The sequence below is a fragment of the Benincasa hispida genome, chromosome 6 (assembly GCF_009727055.1).
Source record: "Benincasa hispida cultivar B227 chromosome 6, ASM972705v1, whole genome shotgun sequence".
NCBI classification, from domain to species: domain Eukaryota; kingdom Viridiplantae; phylum Streptophyta; class Magnoliopsida; order Cucurbitales; family Cucurbitaceae; genus Benincasa; species Benincasa hispida.
This window is the reverse complement of record NC_052354.1, coordinates 54854149-54877242: the sequence shown is the minus strand read 5'-3', so window position 1 is coordinate 54877242 and position 23094 is coordinate 54854149. Positions and strand designations below refer to the sequence as shown.

Below are 23094 nucleotides of genomic sequence, written 5' to 3'. Positions count from 1 at the left end.
GATAGTGTGAAAATTTTCAAATGAAAAAGATGTTTGACTCTGTTAATTAGGAAAAAGTGTATGTTTATTATGTGAGATCATTTACCCTAATTCTTAATTAGTCTACAGGTTTTTTTTTTTTTTTCTGAAAACAATTAGTTTACAGGTTACCCTATAAATTATGTAGACCTAATTTACATAAAGGCTTAAGCGTTTGAAGAATGTTACATTTTTGTACATGTTTGATTTTCACATACTATAAACCCACAAATTAAATATATGTTTTACATATTGAAATTCTAGTAATTCATTTGATTTGCAAAATTCGAAAACAAATAATGCAAACCCACATTTTATAAAATATTGTGATTATATGTTGAAGGTTGCACACGGCAAAGTCCAAGCCCAAAAGAGTCCTGAAACCTGCATGGAGCTAATACGTAGTCAAACCCTCGGATCTCGAGTTGACTAGCTGAGCAAGCCTCATTTTACCAAAAGAAAAACGACCAAGTTGAGCTTGCCAATGACACTTCACAACATCAAGGACCACACATACTTTAACACCGCCAATATTGTACATATTCCAATCGAAAGTCGAAGAACAAGTCTTATAAATAACCACTCACTACTAGCTTTAAGAGACATGCAATTCTCTCTATGCTTTTAATCGAACTGAATACTTAATGTTTTAACTTAAGCATCAGAATATAGTCGGCTTGACACGACATCGATGCAAGTAGTTTTACATGTCTTCTCAAACGATGCATCCAGATCAAAGAAAGAGCCGCAGAAGTAAAAAAGTTCTGGATGAGCTACCCCACCAACCATCAAAATTGTGGGGTCTTCGGTTTTAAACTCAAGTAATTAATTGATCTATTACAATTTAACAAAATCATTTTCCACATAGATTTTTCTTTTAATTGAAAAAAATATAGAGAATAGTCATTTAATAAATCCATATAGGAAAGTTCTTGACTCTTCACTAGTTGGAAGAGTCAAAATTTGCAGCATATTCAAAATATTCGTGAATGTGATAAAAAGCAAAGCCAAAAACCCTTTCGAGTTTTGATTTCTTTTCCATGGAGGATATTCTGTTTGGTTGGCATTCAAATACATACCATATATAAGAAGACATTTCACACTCTTCATTAAAACAAATGACAAATTAAGGCCTTATTTCTAATTATTTAGGTCCGCCATTTTATTTTTTGTTTTTTTTTTTAAAATTAAATCTATGGACACTACTTCCACTTCTAAATTTCTTTTTTTAATATCTACTTTTCATCTATTGTTTAAAAAACAAGTCAAATTTTGAGAACTAAGAATTGTAACTAAGTTTTGGAAATTTGAAATTTGGCTAAGAATTCGACCATTGTACTTAGAAATATGCAAATCATTGTAAAAAAATATACATGAAATAGGTTTAATTTTCAAAAACAAAAACAAAAAACCAAATGGTTATCAAATGATGTCTTAGTATTTTGTTTTTGTTTTTGTTTTGAAAAATAAGCTTATAGACACTACGTCCACTTTCAAATTTCTTTCTTTGTTATCTACTTTTTACCAATGGTTTAAAAAACCAAACCAAATTTTGAAAACTAAAAAAAACAGCTTTTAAAAATTTATTTTTGTTTTTGAAATTTGATTAAGAATTCAACTATTATACTTAAAAAAGATACACATCATTGTAAAAAAATAAGGAGAAAATAAGCTTAATTTAAAAAAAATTAAAAAAAAAAAAAAAAAAAAAACGAAGTGGTTATTGAGGGCCTAAATTTTAGAGTCAATAGGCAAAATAAGCCCTTCAAATTGCTTCAAAAAGGGTCAAAACCCTTTTGTTTGTGACAAAATCAATGGGTTAAATTATAAAATTTACTTTATAAATTTTTAGATTTGTATTTATTTAGTCCATGAAACTTTCAAAAGTATTTTTTTAAGTTCGTTGAAGTTGAAAATGTTTTAATAGGTCCCAAAACTTTTAATTGTGTCCGATAGATCCTTAAACTTTCAATTTTTGTGTCTACTAAATTCTTGACTATTTGATATTTTTTAGAATTCGTGGATACCTATACTAGATATAAATTTGAAGTTATAAGGTTACATTAAATATATGAAATTCAAATATTTATTTAATTGATCTATTAATATTAAAAATATTAAATATAGCAAGAACTTATATATTAGACGTTAAAAATTCAAGAACTTATTAGACATTTTTAAAATGACACAAAATAAAAAAAATTTGGAGTCTATTAGACACGTTTTAAAATTCAAGGATCAAATAGACATATATCTCAAGTTTAAGGGGTTGGAGTTATAATTGAGCAAAATCAGTGTTTTTCATTTTGTAATCAAATTTAAAGGATTGAACTGATGAGGTTCAAGGTTTACGATATCACTATCGATGAAAATATGAGATCTTGATTTTATGAAATTATCAATAAAAACATTATAAAAACAAAAAAAAAAATCTAAATATATTTTTAAATTAATAAATAAATATCTGCATTTTTAAATCAAGTCGGATAATTTCATAGCACTTTTAGGGATAATAATTAAGTATATAGCAACATTTTTAAAGAATTGAAAATATAGCATAATCTATACTCTATTTCTGCAAATACTTTAGGTCTGATTACTATATTTACAATTATAACTGCTTTTTTAAATAAATTAAAATTGTTATTATTTTTAAATCATTTCCAAATGTCGATGTTGAACTCCCAATGTGAAAACGTTAATAAAAGGGTAAAATACTTTTTGGTCTCTATGTAGTTTCATTTGGTCCCTAAGTTTTCTTTGTTACACATTTAGTCCTTAAGTTTTGAGTTTGCTTTTAACTTAGTCCATAAATTTCAAAATATTATCATTTTACCCTTGAGATTTGAGTTTCGTTTCAATTTGGTCCCTAGGTTCCAAAATTTTACATTTTTAATCTCAATTTTTTATATAATACTGACTTTCATTTATTGACGTCAATTTCTATTAATTAATTAAAAATAATTATGATTTGAAATTTTGCATTTAATTTTAAAAGATAAAAAATAGTGAAACTTAATTAATTATAATTATTTTAATAATTTTTAATTTATTAACATAAATTAATACTAAGATAGAAAATGAGTATTTAGTGAATAATCGAGTTAAAAGTATAAATCTTGAAACGTAGGGACCAAATTGAAGCAGAACTCAAATGTCAAAGGTAAAATTGTAACATTTTAAAACTTAAGAACTAAATTGAAACCAAATTTAAAATTTAAGAACTAAATGTGAACATTTTAAAACTTAGAGACTAAATAAAAATTATACCCAAAACTTAAGAACCAAAAGGATATTTTTTCCATGATAAAAATATCACCATGTCAATGCAAATTTAATATCTATCAAATGCTCGAGTGGAAGATTTGTCAAATTAAAATGATCCGATTTATGTTATAAATTTATCCGACACGAATTCAACTTATTTGAATTTTAGCCTCGTCAATTACCAAAATAGGCTTATAGTTCCTTGAATGTGGGCTTTTTTAAGCCTTTCATAAAGATTTCCCAAATCCTTAATTATTAGACCACTTCTTTTCTTGTCCCAAAGTGGCCCATAAAGATAAAGTATTTTCATTACTAGCAGTCAATCTTTGCCTTCTGTTTTGATGATTCATGTGACTAATTTTTGACTAATTATCAAGAAAATGAAATAATTTTAGGAGACTTTGGGCTTTATTAAAGAAGAGTATCTTACCTTTTCTAGTGAATGGTCAATTTTACCCTTTCATACGGAACTAAATTTCCATACCAACAATTAGAATAGAGAAAACCGCTGCAAATTTCCATACTAGAGGAGAAGTTTATGAAACAGAGAAGAACTCTTCTCATTATTTAGAACACATAAGTTACAGGGTACAAATATTAAACCATAAACGACTATACCGTGGCTTTGGAAAAAAACAACCTATAGGCTGATATGGCAGACTGAATAAACAGAATACCATTGCCGAAACTCACGATCAACAGATATCCACACTGAACATCGACTCGAAGCAAACACAACATATGCAAACGAACACGAAAGACTGCAACTGAATGGGAACGAGGACATTTGACCAAATGATCAAAACCAAACAAGACTTTTACACAACACAACAGAGTTATATGACTCAGTATATAGAAAGCTTATTGGCAGATGCATTTAAGTAATGAATCTGTAAGCTAAAACAGCTAATTATAGAACATTCAGCTTGACAAAACCAGAAGGTAGATCAGTGGGAGTACAAAGACATGTAAATCTTAACTGAGACTTGGTAATTGTATTTCTTAGGGAGCCATGGCCATCAAAGAGGAAGCCTCCCATCAATGGAGACTCAAAACAGTCAAACAAGCTGAAAGAAAGCTTGCAAAAAATGAAGGTAATTGGCCATAGCTCCTTAAAACAACCGAGCCACGGAAAGAATACACAGTCGGGAAGCCCGCTGTTTATGGAAACAAGTTTGCTGAATGTTGCTATCTGTGTGAAAAAGACCATATAAACTTGATGTACCTATACTGTAACTTGGAACGATATCTACTCGTATCTTTATAACTACATTGCTGAGCTGACTATCCATGGTTAGACGAGAATGTCACATCTCCACAAGTTCTCGACGATCATCCCAACTGTGCCACTGCTGATTGAGTGGCAGTTTTTGAGATTCAAGCCGACGAGTGACTTTCCCAATCTTTCCAGGAAAGGCAAGCTCTTGTTTGATACTTCGGAACAACCCGACAGGGAAAGAACTTGCAAATTTATCTGCTCTGAAGATGAAAGAACTGCAAGCCCAGCGTCAGTGATAGCACACTTTGAAGCATCTAGTTCATTTAGTAACAAGCACGCATCTGCAATAGCTACCAAACTTGCATCAGTGATCTTTCTGCAACCGTCAAGATTCAGAACTTCGATCGTTGCTCCGTGCAGCCTAACCAAGGTTGAGACGGTTTCGTCGGTCAAATTTATGCAGCCACTAAGGTTCACCTTCACAAGCCCTTCACAGGTCTCGAGAAGTGGAAACATTGAGGCATCTGTAATACCGTAAAGGCCAATCAATTCAACATGTTGAAGTTGAGGAAACAACTTCCCAACCATTGAAAGACTGGCACTACCAAAGCCAGGGCAGTTTTGGATAGATAAGGATCTAAGGGAGGTGCAAGGAGAGGGCAATGTTACTTCTTTAGCAATATCCTTGATCCCCAAGCACTTCACCAGAGTAAGAGACTTCAAATTTCGAATATGGCTTGAAAGGGCACCGCCAATGCCCAATAAGGTGATTCTGTTGCACTCTTCTAATTGCAACATCTCGAGTGATCCTGCAGCTTTGGCAAAAGCTATCAGTCCATTGTCTGAAACAAAACAACATTTCTGAATGCACATCTGCTTCAGGTTTGCAATTCCCTTTCCAATCGCTTCGAGACTCACATCGGTCATCCCTCGGCAAGAAGCAATCGTCAACAACGTCAATTTCTTCAAGCCCTGAGCACTACCCATGACCCAAAATCCCTTCTCACTAACATTCTGAAGACCACTGAGGGTTAGGTGTGTAATGGCCTGGCCATAATGTCCAATCACAGCAAGAGAGAAATCGGTTATGTTCAATGCTTGGAACTTTACTTTCATTATAGCACAGGAAGACGACGCGAATAGACTTGAAACACCTTGATCCCCAACACGAGGGCAATCTCTGATAGAGATGGCCTGTAGTTTAGAACATAACTTTCCGATTGCTTGCAACCCCTCATTTCCAATCTTTGGACATGATTCAATATTTAAAAAGGTCAAGTTAGTGCATCGCTCCGCGATTGCGATCAAACCTTTGTCTGAGATTGAAGGGCAGTGACAGAGGTCAAGCTTCTCTAGCAAATGACATTCTCTAGCTATTTCAAACAATCCTTCATCCCCAACTGATGGTACATTCCACAAAGAAAGCATCCTAAGAGAAGGGCAACCGTGGGCAATAGCCGAAAGACCGAGGTTGGTAACTCCACGAGTAGAGTTACTTCCTCGAATTGAAAGCTTTCCCAAACCCCCACGTCCACTAGTTCCTACTGCAATAGCAGCAAGTCTTACATCAGTAGCTTTCTTGCCTTCTAAACATCTTGTAAGAAAACCATTACTTTCATCCTCTTGATCTTTATCACAGTTCACTACTGAAATCTCACTACATTCAGACTTCTGCTGCTCAACATTTGAACACTCAACCATCTGACAGATCGATGCACTTCTGCTCTTGCAAATTTCAGCCTTACGAATAGTACTCAAAAGCATAAGCCACCGTTTCGAAACGCCAGCGCAGGAGCTCCTCTCTCTAGCACTGTGGAGATGCCTGAAGATCTCAAAGAGACATTCATCAGGAAGAGCTTCAATGGACGGTTTACACTCCTGCTCAAATTCTCTTCCTCCAAACACAACCGGTGCACCGATTCGAGCTCTCTTACTAGGACGAAAATACAGATCAACATGAGAGCTAGTTGGTAGCAAGGCATCCAAATCCATGGGGTTTGAGTAAAAGGAACCCGCAGGGTAATATTCGTCATCACCTGAAAACCCAATAACAACAAAAATCAGCCAAAACTACCTCATCCAAATTGCAAGCCTCTTCTCTCCAAAAAGTTCATCACTAAATAAATTCCATCCTTGGAACACTCTCAAAGAAACTACGTCTAAAACAGATCCACTTACAAACCTAACTAACAAATCCAGAGACATTTAACATGATGCAGAAAGTAGATATCTTCAAATTACACTCACGAAAGAACAAACTAGCTTAAGATTTCTACAGTACCATATTTCTCCATCAAAATCAAACATCCAATCAAACCCAGATCACAAAACTTCATCCAAATTGCACACACCTCCTCTCCAAAAAGTTCCACCTATTCAGTTCATCACTAACTAAATTCCATCCTCAGAACACTCTAAAGAAGCTACTTCTAAGACAGATCCATTACATACCTAACTAACAAATTCAGCGACATTCAACATGATACATAAACTAGATATCTTCAAGTTACACTCACGAAAGAACAAATTAGCTTAAGATTTCTACAATTCCATATTTCTCCATCAAAATCAAGCATCCTCAAACAAACCCAGATCACAAAACCTCAGAAACAGATTCATAAACAAAAAAAAAACCCTCAAAATCCATCAAGCTAAACCGATTCAAATCCTACCCAGATCAACGAAGATCAAAATAGAAAAGATCAAAGAACTCACCACCGTAGTTGACGAGGGCAGGCATGGGGACAGCAACAGAGCAACACTGAAGAAGAATAGAAAAGAAGAACTTCCCACAAAGAAAACCTCGAACTCAGAAATCACAAAGCAAATGAGAAGTATGAGAAAGAAGAGGAGGAGCATTTGCTGAAAACCCCAATAGAGAAAGGGGGAAAAAAGGAAGAAAGAAGGGGAATTTGTGAAGTGGGAAGAAGAAATGGAATGAAAAGAGTATATATATTTGGATTAATAGAATTGATTAATGGGGAAAAAAAAGGAAGAAGAAGAAGAAGAAAAGGGGAGGTGGAAGATGTCAATCTCAGTGATAGTGGGTGAGAAAAAAATTCATATAATGAATATGAATTTGAGGTGGGATTGTGAATGTGCAATGTATCTCTCCAAAAAACCACAAATTCCAAGCAGACCCCCCTCTTGCTCTTTGCCCCTTTGCCACTGCCCAACCAATTTTCCCATTACCGACTACCGGAACTTCCCCCTTTTTTCCTTTTATTTTCTCTCTCCCCCATTTTATTTTCTCCCTTTTTATAATATTTTTTTGGTTCAATAGTGCATGAATCCCAAGCAAAAAGTTGAATGATGAGCTGTTGACTGTTGTAGATAGAATATAGATGTAGATGGTAATTTGGAAATGCTAAATACTATACATGTACATATATACATACACACATATATAAATATGTATATAGAGTGAAAAGGTGTTAAATATTAAGTTTAGTTGGTTTCTAAATTTTAAAAAGTGTCTCAAATTTTTAACTTTGTGTTTCTTCCATCTTACAACTTATGGGGTTGTTTGAAGCGCTGAATTGAGTTCTAAAGTCTGGAGTTAGGAAGTCTATGTTCAAAGTGTAGAATTGTTTAGTCTGGAGTTGGGAAACATTAGAGAGAGAGAAAATAAGATGAAATTTCTCGATAAATGTGCAAGTGCAAACTTCAATAGTGAACACAGTTGACATTGGTGGAGTTGGGTTATTTAACACTTACTTATGAATCCCTAGTGTCTAATGATTTTAAACTTTCAACTTTATGTTCGATAAATCTTTACAATTTTAATTTTGTGTCTAATGGATTACTGACCTATTTGATTTAAGTTGGGTTTCATTGAACCTAAAATACACATTTACATTTAATAGATTAATTAATTTTAAAAGTTTTGAATATGCATATGAGTTATCTATTAGACACATAATTGAAAATCTAATGAATGACCTATTAAATCTTTTCTAAGTTCAATGATTTATTAAACATAAACTTAAAAATTTTAGGGTCTATAAGATAATTTGAAAATTAGAATTGAATACATACAAATTCCACACTAAAAGGATGAAAACATCGAAGTGTTAATTTTATAGAAATGCTGAAAGAAATATTGATAAAACATCGATATTGATAGATATTTCTTGAAAAATTATAAAAACGAAAAAATAAAAAAATAAATTTAAATCAATAAATAATCACTTTATGATTTTTAAACATATAAATATTTCTATTATTTATATTGTATTTACATTGATGATATAATGTTACTTATTCTTTTTACCTTTCGTATATTTTCCAACGATATAATGGAATATCAGTGCATCATTTATGTTGATGTTGAACTCATAAATACGTAAAAATATTGCTGGAAATATCAAACATGTCGTAAAAAATATTAATACTATGATTATAACTTAGGGTTGTTTTCAAATATAGAAAAATAAACCAAAATATTTACAAAATATAACAAATTTAGAACTATCCATAATAGACGTTGATAGACTTCTATCACTGTCTATCAGTGACATTGATAGACACTGATAGAAGTCAATCCGTGTCCATCAGCATATATTATTGATAGTTCTAAAATTTTGCTCTATCTTGTAAATATTTTCAACAATTTTACCATTTGAAATAATTTTCCTATAACTTATGCCATAATAGAACATTATTTAGGTAAATATTATAATGTTAAAAACGAATCTATGAAATACTTTTTTCATGGGGACATCTATATATAGAATAAAGGCATAACTTTTTATCTAATTTTTAAATTCTATCCTAGTGTGTTTCTTACTTTTACTTTAACAATTTGCTAGTAAAATAAGTCTAGAATTTTTTAAGAAAAATTATTTTAAATGATAAAACTGTTGAAAATATTTATAATATATAATGATAAATTATTACGGTTTATCACATACAAATAACGAAATTTTACTATATTTATAAATATTTTTATTCATTTTCCTATATTTAAAAATAGTCATTTTTTATCTGATAATAGTGATATGATTTTATTTTGTTTTCATTTTTGGATCTATATTGATGTTTTCTTTTCATCACTAACGAGCATCTAATTTAATTATAAAAAACTTTATTAACCAGGAATAACTTTATTAAATTAAACCGACTTTTAGCATAAATTATACATTCAATGACTTCAATAGCACATAAATAGATAGCGTTAATTAAATCGAAACATATTTTATTTTATGGTTGATAGGAATTAGAATCTAAACTTTGAAGAGCTCCAAAAAAAAAAAAAAGGAAAAAAAGGAATTTCATGATTCATTATGTTGACTTAATTTGTAGTGATTATTAATTACTAAAATTAAACTTTTAAAGTGAAAATTGACTAATTAAGGTAAATACAAAGAGTAAAAATGATTGATTTTATATATGTGTGTGTATTATCTCTCTAAAATCACATTTAACCATATCATTATCTATATTTACTAGTATATATAAACATTTTATAGGATTATATGTTAAATTATACCTTTTTTTTTCCATACTTATATATTTGTGTCAATTTCATTCTTGTAACTTTTGAAAATTCTACTTTTGATTTATATTTGACTTCACCTAATTTTAAACGTAGTTGTCATTAATTAGTATTGTTAAGTACCTAATGAAAAATTGACATATGACGCCTAGTATAGACAACGATCTTTCAAACATCTATTAAAAAAAGCTTAGAACTAATCAATCATAATACTCAACTTCTTTAATTTCAAAAAGTGGAAATTTACTTAACCAAAATTTCGAAACGGTTATTATTAGTTGAACAAACCTCCGTTTTATTCAAGTTAGAATTTCTATATTTTCAATTGTTTAATTTTAGTTTCGGTATTTTTTAATATGTCATAAATTTAGTCCTCACTATTAGTTTATTGTTGATATTTTTTAAAAAAAATTGTTTGTCACAAATGAGCATCTTTATTATAAATTTTGATAACATTTTCACATATTATATTTTTTTTTTGCATGAAAATCATTGTTATCATTATTATTATTTAACCAAATTTGATAAAAATTAACTTCGAGTAACTAAATTTAAAATTTAGTGAAAGTATAGAGATTAAATTGAACAAGTGAAAATATATGGATTAAAATTGAATAAACTTCAAAATATATATAGAGAGACAAATGATATTTTATCCTAATAATAATAGATGCATAATCTATTGAGGTTAAATTCTTATTAAAATGAGAGATAATGAGATGACTCAAACTTATTGTCTCTTAGGGAGATCAAACCATCGATCTTTGAGATTGTAATTAGTAATTATATCTACTGAAGTATGTTTGGATTGATAAATTTTTTCACAAAACATTTATGACACGTATGTGTAGTATATTATTATTATATAATGAATATTCATGAATGTTGCCATGAATCCTTATTTGCCAAGCAATTAATAGTAGTAGCAATGTTGGCCACAATTTGTACTAAGCAAAGAACAAATAAATTGAGGAAGTTGACTTATAAAAACATAAGAAAAAGTTGTAGGGTTTTGAGGAAGAACAAAGGTCATATGGGAATGGCCTTAATTTCCAAGCCAAGATGGCTCTCTTAATTATAAATGTCACAATTGTATAGTCTAAATGTGCAATGAATCTGAATATGATATTATATAGTTTTTTATTATATAGTTTATTTTTTTCTTCTCAATTAGTAGGTCCAATTAGGCCATTTTTGAGCTGAAGAATATAATATACTCCAGTCAGAATGAGGACACTAAAGAAATAATAGGTTAAAAGTTCAATGTATTTTTCCTCTCTGCCCCCACTTGTTATTATATTTAATTTTATCATGTTATCCAAATTTTTAGCTTCTTTTTCTAATTCATTATTTTGTTCCATTTCAATCATTTACATGTGATTCACACATAGATTTATGGTATTAGGGAGGCTTTTTTTTTTCCCCTTTTCTTTTTTAAAATTTTTGCCTCCTTCCATTAACAATCAATTAGAGAATATGTTTATTTATTTATATATAGATGTAGCATTCAATAATTATTGACGAATTGGATATTAGGTTTTGATTTTTTTTTTTAAAAAAATAGAATGGCGCTGAATTATTATATATTTGAATTTAGAATGATATTGATATAAAAATATTAGGAAAAAAAATATCATTTATCAAGTATGTGAATGGTTGAAATATCATAAGAGAAGTCAAAGTGAGCTTAGTCCAATGATATTGACATGCACTTCGATTCAAGCGATTGGAGGTTCAATTTCCCACCTTACAATTGTTGTACCAATCAAAAGAGAATTGTAATCTATCTTTTTTTATTATTATTTTTTTTTGCCATACGATTCTTTAAAAAAATTACAAATTTAATCTCCAAATTTTGAGATTTGTGTCTATTGGTGTTTATTTGATGGTAACTTTTTTTTTTAAAAAAAAAATTAAGATTATTTCATTCCATTTTCTTACATGGTTTTATCAATCTTAAGTAAAAGAGATAAATTTTGAGCTAAATTTCAAAAATAAAAATGAATTTTTAAAAACTACGGTCCCGTTTAGTAACCATTTTATTTTTAGAAGTTAAGCATATTTTCTTCTTATTTCTTATAATGATATATATATTTCTTAATTACAATAATCGAATTCTTAGTTAAATTCCAAAAATAAAAACAAGTCTTTAAAAGCCTTTGTTTTTTAATTTTCAAAACTTGGTTTGGTTTTTTAAACAATCGATAAAAACTAGATAACAAATAAAGAAATTTGGGGATGAGAGTGGTGTTTATAAGCTTAATTTTCAAAAATTAAAAAATTTAAAACTAAATAATTACCAAATGGAGCCTACTTTTTTTAGTTTTTAATTTTTTACTTGGTTTTTGAAAACATGGATAAAAAGTAGATATTAAACCAAGAAATTTAGTAGTGGAAAAAGTATTTATAGACTTAATTTCAAAAATTAAAAACCAAAATTCAAATGGTTACAAAATGAGACTATTTTTTTTTTTTTAAATAATGGTTATACTAAAGACACAAAATTTAAAGTTTAGAGATATATTAGACATTTTAAAGTTTAGTGATTAAATAGATATAAATCTCAAAGTTTAGTACTTGTAATCTAACCATTTTTTAACATTTTTTTTTCCAATAAACTAGATAATGGTTAAAAAAAAATGATATAGCGCTTTTTTTTAATATATTTTTTAGTTTAACAAGTACGCTATAGGAATCTCGAATGTGATCTTGAATCTCTGAACTTTTAGGTAACAATACATAATTTTACTAATTGAGATATACACATGTAGATAATATAACATACCACGTTAGGTTATACAAATATATATCCTTTTAATTTGATTTTTTTAATAAAAAAAACTTTACATTTTTTTATTTTGGATTTTATTCATTGTGATAGGGTAAAAATATATCATATTTGACTATGAAATTTTCTCTACTTAATATTTGCATTTTATTTTGGAATGAAATAGCTTTATATTAATAATAATTGGATTAAAAAAAAGAAAGAAAAAATAGGAGGAGAACCTCTAACCGTGTTAAAAACGAGTTTTATACCTCCCACTCTTTCTAGTACTTTGTCACAATAATAGCTATTGTTGTGACTTTATATCACTAAATTAATGTGATATGTGAATAAAATTGTACTTGAGTGTATTTTTTAGTGGCTTTTTTTTTATGAATAATTCTTTTTTTATTTATTTTAAATATTATTTTGGTCTCTATACTTTTAACTTTGATTCATTTTAGTCCCTCTATTTTTAATATATTCATTTTGGTCCTTTTACTTTTAATTTTAGTACATTCTGTATTTTTAAAATATTTATTTTGATTTTTATACTTTTAAAAAATGACTATTTTAGACCTTTCATTTTCATTTCTATTTTACTTTGTAAGGGAACAAAATGGTCTTTTTTTAAAAAAAAATAAAAAAATTAAGAATTAAAATGAACAAAAGTTGAAAGTATAAGAATTGAATGAACATTTTGAAAGTATAGAGACCAAAATAAACAATAGTCAAAAGTATAAGGATTAAAATAATATTAAAACCTCTTTATTACCATTATCATTATTATTATTAGATGTATTTCTTTGAAAATGACAATGCATTCTTTATATGCATGCTAAATATGGTTTTTTTTTATTCAGGAAAACAATAATGAAAAACAAGCTAAGTTTTTTTTTTTTTTTTTGAAATAAAAACATGTAAGATCAGAAATCGAATCTCTAATCTTATAGTCGATAGTACAAGTTTATATCACTTGAATCATGCTTATCTTTACCAAAATAAGTTGAATTTTTTTCTTTTTAAATAAAGTACATAGGATGAGAAATCCAACCTCCAATCCTATAGTTGATAGTAGAAGCTTTATACCAGTTGAATCATGCTTATTTTTACCAAAATAAACTAAGTTATTTTTTACAAAAAAAAAAATCTTGTAAGATGAGAAATCGAACCTCTAATCTTATAATCGATAGTACAAGTTTTATACCAGTTGCATCATGTTTGGTGTTATCAAAATAAGTTATTTTTTTTTTTTTTTTTAAAAAAAACACATAGGATGAGAAACCGACACTCTAGTCTTATAGTTGATAGTATAAGTTTCATACTAGTTGAATCATGCTTATTTTTATAAAATAAGTTAAGTTGCATACCAGTTGAATCATGCTTATTTTTACCAAAATAAGTTAAAGTTATTTTTTTTTAAAAAAAAAAACATGGATGAGAAATTGGACTTTTAATCTTACAATCGTACAAGTTTTATACTAATTGAATCATGCTTATTTTTACCCGAAACTAAATTGGTTATTATTATTATTATTATTATTATTATTATTATTATTATTATTAATTATTATTATTATTATTATTATTCAATAGGGAATGAAAAGAAAATGGCCACTCGTGAGAGAGAGCCATGGAAAGACCATGTTGAACCTGTTAAACAGACCCTTTATCAAGCTGTCATCCTTTATATATATATAGACACATACACTACTATTATAATATATATATATATATATATATATATATATATATATATATATATATATATATTTCTTTAGTTTCTTTTTTTATTTTTTTTTCAAGTCTCAAGAAAACCTAATTAATGAATAAACACATTATAGGTATAACTATTTTTTTTTAAAAAAAAAAAATTTGTTGACAACTTCAAACCTACCTCAGGTGATTAAGATAATAGTATTAAATTTAACATGTTGATATTTTAATCAATACTTTTATATTGTCATGGATTCAACATCGACACAAGGGTGAATTGATATTTTCACTATATCATAAAAAAGATCCACAAAACATATAAAAATAAGCATCAAAATGCCACTAATATATACTTATAATATAAATATTAGACACATTAACTTGTTTAAAAACTATAAAAATGTCTAATTACTAATTTAAATTTAGTTTTTGAACTTTTTGTTTCTATAAATTTTCTAGAAATATTTATAGATATTGATATTTTATTGATATCTCCATCAAAATTTTCGTAAAATTAAGAACTTGATATTTTCATTGACATTATATTTTAAATCTTGGTTAAGGCATATATTATATATTTATCTAAAAAGTTAAATGCTCAAATTCCTATTTTTTAAACTGTTGAACTAAAAAAGAGGATTATTTACATAATGCTAAGATTAAATCATATATTTTTTTCATTCATATGTATGTTAATAATAGGTTTGTGAATTTGTCAAACTTGAGCATAACTTTTGATTTATGCATATTTTCTAAGATCATCAAAAGAGGTTCAAATTTTCTCAATTTCAAATGTCATTGAACTAAAAAAAAATCTAAACAAGTAGTAAATTTGTAAATTTAGTCAGTTTGATGAGCATAATGACCCTAGGTGTAGCAAACAAATTATTATTATTATTATTATTATTATTTTTGTGAAGATCAATACACTTCATTATTGCCTATTAAAATTAACTTATTGTATAACACCACATAAAACTTTCTTTTGTTAGGATTGATTAATAAATCCAAAAGTTAAATGTTAACCTTGGCATCTTCCTTTTTATATGAATATAATCAAAGTCACATGGGGTACATACAATTACCTTAAACTATTAGTGGCCTAATTTTATTCTCTCTTCTATTGATTTTTTTTCTCTAAAATATAACATATTATATAAAAAAAAATATGAAGATTAAAAATGTTCTAACTCTAGGTATTAATATCAACCATAGTCTCTTTCTATCTCTTTGAAAGATAACTAAAATTAAATTCTATGATGCATGTATATATATATATGTATTATACAAATACGTTATCATTTGTCATTCCAAAATCATTTTTCTCACGATAAGGTATATGTATTAACATGTATATTTAATGTATATATGTAATATCTATGCAAGAAGTTCTTTAGGGAAGGAAGGCACGTGTCAATGTTATAGAATTGATTAAAATCATTGAATTTAGTTTAGATGAACAATATATTCCTACAAACACAATCTTCTTATCTTATCTTTTAACTTTTTTTTTTTTTCTAATCTACCCATAAACAACAAATTATAATATCAAAGATCAAGATTCATCAAATCAACAAACAATCTCCACATATCACATTGAATCTTCCAAAAGAAAAAAAAAATCAAATTCTCATGTGGAGAGAGAGAGAATCACATGGTTTTATTTGGTCTTTAATTTGGATATGTTTGTTGAAGTTTGAATACAATTTGGAAAGGGCAAGGTTCATTGTAATGAATCCCAAGGTTGGTTTTGACATCATAACCAATTATTATAATACAAAAATCCATAAGTAAAAGTAGGACAACAAAAAGCATGTTAGGATCACACATTTGAATCATATATTATTATTAAGAAAATTTTCACAAATAAAAAAAATATCAAACTATTCACAGAAATAATAAAAAAAAATATTGATAAATATTAATAGACTTCTATCAGCGTCTATCAATTATAGATTTCTATCGGTTTCTATCACTATTAGACACTAATAGTTTCCTTATTTTTCTATTTTAAAAATCCCTCCGCATAAACTTTCTAATCCATTTTGCTTCTTTTGATTTTTCTCATATGAAAATAAAATTGGAAAATTAGGGAATGTGAGTTGATCATTTCTAAAGTTTGACAAAATTCTCATACAAATTATTTTTTTTTAAGGTAAGGAAGGATCATCTTAATCCAAGACAATTTATTTTTATTACATTATAGAAAAAAGTTAGTATATTATTAAAGGTTATCATTATTGGAATATAATTTTAATTAAAAAGACTCAGCAATCGTAATATTGTGGAAAATGCTGCATCTTATATGTAAAAAGGGACAAATTATAACAAAACTATAAATGAACCAATTCTCTTGAAAAAGTATAGTTGATATGAAAGAGCACAATCTAATCTCTACATTATTGGAGACCAAACTTTAGAGCATAAAGTTTTATTCATTCATTTAATTTGGGTTCATCTCTTTAGAAGTGTCCCTTGTGAAGCTAAAATTATATGCCCGAAGAAGGAGAAGAAAAAGTAAGCTCTCAAATCAGTTCACACCATGTTTAAATGATGTCTCATCTCTTTAGTTTAATGGCCACTAAAAGTCAAGAAGAACAGCCTTCTTTTTATAATTTCCATTGAATATAGATAAAGGGATAAAACTAAATTTTAGAAGGGAAAAAAATCCGTTGTTTAGTTGTTTCAATTTTCACTTTCAACTTAACAAGTTGTTGCGAATTTAACTTTATGATAAGTTCTCGCTCGAAATATGGTTAAAAGAAAAGTTATCTATTATGTGTTCAATGAAATTATTTAACATATGTATGGTATGCGTAATTATAATTGATAAAACTTAAAAGGAAAGTGGCACTAGAGGTTTTTTTTTTTTTTTTTTCACTGGTAATAAGGCATGCCTTTTCTTTTCTTTTCTTTTTTTTTTTCTTTTTTTGAAATTTATGAATTTTGACAAAATTATTTAATGAATAATTTGTATATCACTCAAAGTTATTTTTATGCAAAACTTTATTTTATTAAAATGGCTGAGTTTAGGTAGATTTTTATACTTTTCTTTGGTTAAAATTAGTAGATAAGTGATGAAATTGAAAGTTTATGATTTAATTAATTTGATATAGCTCAACAAATTGAGAGATAAAATCGATTTTATTCTAAATTTTGTATTTGACTAGTGGATATAGCTTTTTTAACTACCATCCAAATTTCTCTTTAGTACCAAACCAACCACCAAGATATGTATTCATCTTTTTTTTCAATTGAATGGTAAATTTCGTAAAGCGAAAACAAAAATGATAATTAACAATTGAGATTTTCGAATTGAACAAGAAAAATAGTCAAATCACTTTGAATGATCTTTAACCAAACAATTGAAATTTGAATTGTTTTTTAAAATATAAATTACATCATCTTGATAGATTTTTTTTTTTTTTTTAATATTTTCAAACAAGCATGATGAGTTGTATTATATCTAGATGGTGAATTTAAATTTAAACTTGCCTAAAATTCTTTATATTTTCCTTTTTAAAAATTTGTCCCATCCCAATACATTAAGATTATTGAACAAATTGCAAAACACGCCCCTAAAGTATAATGACAATTGCAAATACACACTCACTTTCAATCGTAAAAATTGAGTCTTCAAACTTATATAAGTGTTAAAACTGGACTCTCAAACTTATAATAGTTGTAAAAATTGACCTTTAAATGATAAAAATTGAACCTTCAAACTTATACAATTGTTACAATTTCTACAATTATATAAGTTTCACATACCAATTTTAACATTTGTATAAGTTTAAGAGCTCAATTTTTACAATTGAAAGTTTTATGACATAATTGCAACTATCGTCATATTTTAGGGTAGTTTTTGCAATATTTTCCCAAGATTATAATATATATCAAGTATCAACCATTGAAAGTCAAATCAAAGAACATTCTCCCTCATTATGACTCAGCAAGAACATATTTTTAGTGATAATAGTTATGCCACCAAAAAATTTATTCTATTTTCTCCTACCTACATTCTCTATTATCAGAATGGGAGATAAAATTTCTAATCAAAAGGTAGGGTCCATATCCTTGAAACAGTAAGTATTCTCTTCTGAAAAAGAGTTTGAAAAGCATCTTTGCATCTCCAACCATAAACCCCTAAAAATTTATAGTCTTTTAATGGCACAACCACCAGACAAAAAGACAATGAGGGATAGATTTGTCTATTATTTTCTCTCTATCATCCAACACAGTTGACAGCAATATCACCACAAAATCAAGCTCAATATTATCAGAATTCAAAACAAAGGAAGAGTTTGTTTTAGAGAGATTAATATATCTATCCTTTGAAATCAATTACAAGTCAATCATCAACATCGCATCAAACACACTGCAAAGTTGATGCTTCTGAATATATTAAACTACTGATGAAGAAAGTTTGATATGTATGTATAAAGTATATGGGGGCCTTACCATTTAGCTCGCCGGTCACTCGGAAGATCTTCAATTTTGTGTTACTTCACACTTGCCCTTCCCCTAAGAGATCTCCAATGGACCAACATCGAAAACGTTAGCAAACCAATGGTGTCATTTTGTATGTTAACTTGTATCAAATTGATTCCAAGTTAATATGGAAGCCGTTGAATTGAACTCCGAAACACGAAAAGAAAAAAAAAAAAGTCACAAAGATAGTGTATGCACAGGGTGATGGTTTTTCCAATTGACTGGCTCAATAATACAGCCCTTCTTCTTCCCATTCTTCTACTAGAAAGTCTACCATTTCCTGTTAATTATATCATGGTTTAAATATTCAAAGCAGAGGATTCGAATGTGTAGTTGAAACATCAGAATACAAGAGCAGACTTACGGATAAAGGTATGCGTCGATGGTAAGGCTTTTTGCTTTCCAGCAAGAGTTCTTTAGTCATATACCAACTGTAAACAGAAACCAAGCAATATGGTAGGGATAAAAAATTTGAAAACAACTAAATCCTCAGGGAATTTGAGTTTCCAAAATGCATGTGTGCTTCTATTCAAAAAACCTTCTGCCTGATTTTTGATGACCCAAATTTTCCGACAACTAAAGAATGTAATAAAAAAATATTCATCGATTACTTGAAATATTGGCAGAGAGGGATTTCATTTGCATTACAAGCATGTAGACGCATATAACAGCAAGGTTTGACGGCATGAACAAGTACGTATCTGTGGAAAAATTAGACTCACCTTAATCCTGTAAGGTGATTTTTTTTAGTTCGTTTAGCAGGCACACAATTTCCAACCCATCGAAGCCTGGTCTGAGTCCAAAGAACAAACCCTGCAATTTGAAATAAAAACTTGTAACTAACTTTAATTTTTCATGGACATAAATGGATTTAGTTTAAACCAGACTAAAGCAGCTAAAGAAGTATTGATACTAACGCTTGATGAAGAATGGACGTGTAAACAAAGGAATGCCTCTTTTACTTTCCAACAAGCAGTGAATAATGAACTTTAAGCTTACCATGATTTACAAAGTCAGAATGATTTCTTAAATTGTCAGTGCCACCTCCATGATTAGAGTTGTGGTTTGTTGTGCTGATAAATGAATTCTGTCGAGATTGAAGCGTAAGCATCTCGTCTGGATCACATGTGCTTGTACTCCAAAAATCATCTGACATGCTTGGCATCCTAGAATTCAGATTATTCCCGGAGATGGCAGGTGCAGGTTTGATGCCCCTACCAAAACAAACACTTCCTCTTTTAGAGGCATGTTGAAAACTAAGGACAAAATAACTCCACAACAGACAAGTAATAGCTTAAGTAATGATAAATGCACATACATGAACATCACAATACTGCCATTTCTAATTGTCTCTCATCATACTTTTAAGTCGAGACGAGAATTCAATAACATGGTTAAGTTCTGGGACCCCAGTGAAGTTTGAAACAAACCAAGTATGCAGATCATTTTCCAATATATAACTCTGGAAGACGAACCCTCGATGTCATGGACCCAAACAATGACAATGAAACATAAATTATAACAGAGAGATGAACTAATTTAGTGAACTGAAGAAAGATAAACAATCAATCAGTTGATAAATTAAGGATATATGCATAGACCATGTTCACCACTAGCTACTCTTTTGGCCCTCTGAAAACTTGCACTCCAAAATCCAGAACTACTCAGGTCTAAGAAGCTTACTACTGGGATTGATGCAAACAACTACTCATCCTTTTAATCTAAGAGCTTTGAGCTTCTACCATATACTTAGAGATATATCTAGCGTCCATCTTCAATAGGTCAGGAAATTGCCAAGACGAAGAAAATTCCGGTTATATTTTTGCTTGGATTATGATGGATTCTGTTTCCTGTAATATCCAAATTTTCACTTAAATATGTCCATTCTGACATTAATCTATCATTATAGAGGTTAAATTCATGGAAGGAAAATGAAGCTACCATTATCCCCTTCTGTTTTTAGAGCTGAACACTTACTAAGAACCAACTGGTATTTCTTTTACTTCCAAGGTTCCTTAATTGCAGATTAAGAAATTCTGTCTATAGATACAATCTCCCAATTAAAAAAGAATCTCCAAAAGAAGATAAATAATTAAAGCTCCTACCTATTCATAAGAGAAGCTGAAAGTATTTGTACAACAAACTCACTCATCACTCCATGAAGGAAGGAAATATCATCTTTCATATCATCAGTTAAAACAGCTCTCCAAATTAGAACCACTCAAATAACAATGACAATCATCAGAACAATATATAATGGATTCATACAACTGCATCTATTTTCCAAGCAACAAGGCAGAAAAACTCCCCCAAACGAACAAGTTTAATCAATTCCAGGAAATCCAGAACAGCGTTTAAATTTCTACCCGTTTCAATTAGGTAGCATAAAAATGATTATAAATTTATCAAACAATTACAAAAACCTTAATATGAACAGAAATGAGGTGATTAACACAACGAGAGAAGTTACCCCAAACAAGAGAGAAGTCGATCGATCCAGACAGAAATCCAGCTCTCTCGCGTCACCATATTCGGCGAAAAATCAAATTACAAACATCAAAACACAGAAACATGCCGAAATCGAAATCGAAAAATGGAAAAGGGAAAATCGAAATCGAATCGAAAAATCCCTAATACAGGATAGAATTGGATAAACAAGGTATGATTTGATAGGAAATTATTATGATTGTGACTTCCATTGAAACTTTACCAGCTCCAGTTAATAATCAGTAATTTCGTACCGTTAATAGCAGTTTACATTAACAAACCGAAACCGTGTTCATCTTTTTCTTCTTCTCCTCCTCCTCCTTTTCATATAAATTATTTATTATTTTCTTTTGAAAACTTTATTTATTTGTTTTTTAATGTCACTTAAAAATTACCTTATATTACAAGGACATTGTCAATTTTTTATGTCAATTTAATTATACTCAGGTCAGTAATGATATCACAAATTTGACCTAATATCTACAAAAACGGGTATAACTCAAGATATACTAATGTGTTAGCAACCAAAAATTTAAATCACAAATAAAAAAGAGGTATAGGAGTATGAGGTTAAAGCACAAACAAAGAGAGAATATCATAGTTACAATTAGAACACTAAAACGACCCAACATACACACCAAACCAAACAAAAAATAAAAATATTATTAATAATACAAGTCATAGGAAAAAATCATAAGGAGAAGAGTTCTCTCACTCGCCTTAGAGTGAGTGGAACAATAAATTTTATTTTTTGTTTGGACGATAAGTAATTCATGTTGTAATTAAGATATTGTGATGAATGAATTATATAGGTGGGAGTTTTATTAAAAGTAGGATATATATAACTTCTTTTTCTTTTTTAACGAGTGTGATAAGACTTCTCTTGATAATGTTTTATTTGAAAAATTACAAAGCAACGAACAAACTAATTTTAATGTTTTATTTGAAAATTACAAAACAATGAACAAGTTAATTTGAATGTTGATGATTCGATCTTCCATTCAATTAATATACCAAATTCTATAAATTTATGGTAAAAAAATCTACACAAAGAATGAAAAAGAAAAAATAAATAAATAAGTAAACCATCATCTTCAATATGAAGTGAGAAAAACAAAGGATGGGACTTTCATATATTTCAAATTGATGTTACATTTTAGCTCATATTTTAAAAGAATTTATTTTATTAAATTTTAAAGTAGAAAGACATAATCTTTTAATGTTGGATTTTTGTTGCCACTTGTTGTGAATGTGATTGCTTTCTTTAAATGGAATTGCCCTTTTGTATTATTCAATTGCTTTACAACTTGAATATGGTTTTGAATTCGTTTTATCTCAGTATTTTAAAAGTTTCGTTGTATAAAATAAATTATTATAAAACGATTAAAATGACCAAAAGTATATTTTTTTAATAAAAATCTCATTCCATACATTTTGAGTGCGTTTCAGATTTACCTGCATTGACGTTTTCTAATGTTTTGTTTGGTTTCTTTTACTATTATACTTATTCTTCTATAATGGTCAAAACTTAAATATTTTAGTTTCTAAAATCTATTTCATTATTGTTAATAAAAATATTTTTTAGAAAATTAAAATTTCAACTAGCAAAGCCTTAAATCCTATAAAACCCCC

The 23094-nt window shown here is 28.6% G+C and overlaps 2 protein-coding genes across 3 annotated transcripts; both read right to left on the bottom strand.

Moving 5' to 3' along the window:
• Nucleotides 1-3820: 3820 nt before the first annotated feature.
• On the bottom strand, nt 3821-7688 carry LOC120079691 (EIN3-binding F-box protein 1-like). The gene is made up of 2 exons (XM_039033997.1): nt 7220-7688; nt 3821-6540 (listed from the first exon to the last, which is right to left on the bottom strand). The coding sequence occupies exons 1-2, from the start codon at nt 7242-7244 to the stop codon at nt 4580-4582; spliced, it is 1986 nt and encodes a 661-aa protein (XP_038889925.1). The 5' UTR covers nt 7245-7688; the 3' UTR covers nt 3821-4579.
• Nucleotides 7689-18670: 10982 nt separating this feature from the next.
• On the bottom strand, nt 18671-21699 carry LOC120079339. Of its 2 annotated transcripts, none has more exons than XM_039033502.1 (5): nt 21446-21699; nt 19975-20189; nt 19698-19788; nt 19340-19406; nt 18671-19008 (listed from the first exon to the last, which is right to left on the bottom strand). In XM_039033502.1, exons 1-5 carry the CDS (start codon nt 21502-21504, stop codon nt 18976-18978), a joined length of 465 nt encoding a protein of 154 aa, XP_038889430.1. In that variant the 5' UTR covers nt 21505-21699; the 3' UTR covers nt 18671-18975. The 2 variants fall into 2 exon arrangements, with proteins under 2 accessions (XP_038889430.1, XP_038889429.1); XM_039033501.1 differs by having other exon boundaries at nt 18726-19255; nt 21446-21695.
• Nucleotides 21700-23094: the final 1395 nt, after the last annotated feature.

Bases quoted from the DNA above. Each gene is read 5' to 3' on its own strand.
- LOC120079691 (XM_039033997.1), bottom strand. From the start codon at position 7,244: ATGCCTGCCCTCGTCAACTACGGTG. The intron at 6,541-7,219 runs GTGAGTTCTTTG...TTGGGTTTTCAG, and splicing joins TGCCCTCGTCAACTACGGTG to GTGATGACGAATATTACCCT.
- LOC120079339 (XM_039033501.1), bottom strand. From the start codon at position 21,504: ATGGTGACGCGAGAGAGCTGGATTTCTGTCTGGATCGATCGACTTCTC. The intron at 19,407-19,697 runs GTGAGTCTAATT...TTCTGTTTACAG, and splicing joins AATCACCTTACAGGATTAAG to TTGGTATATGACTAAAGAAC. The intron at 19,256-19,339 runs GTAAGTCTGCTC...TATAATTAACAG, and splicing joins ATCGACGCATACCTTTATCC to GAAATGGTAGACTTTCTAGT.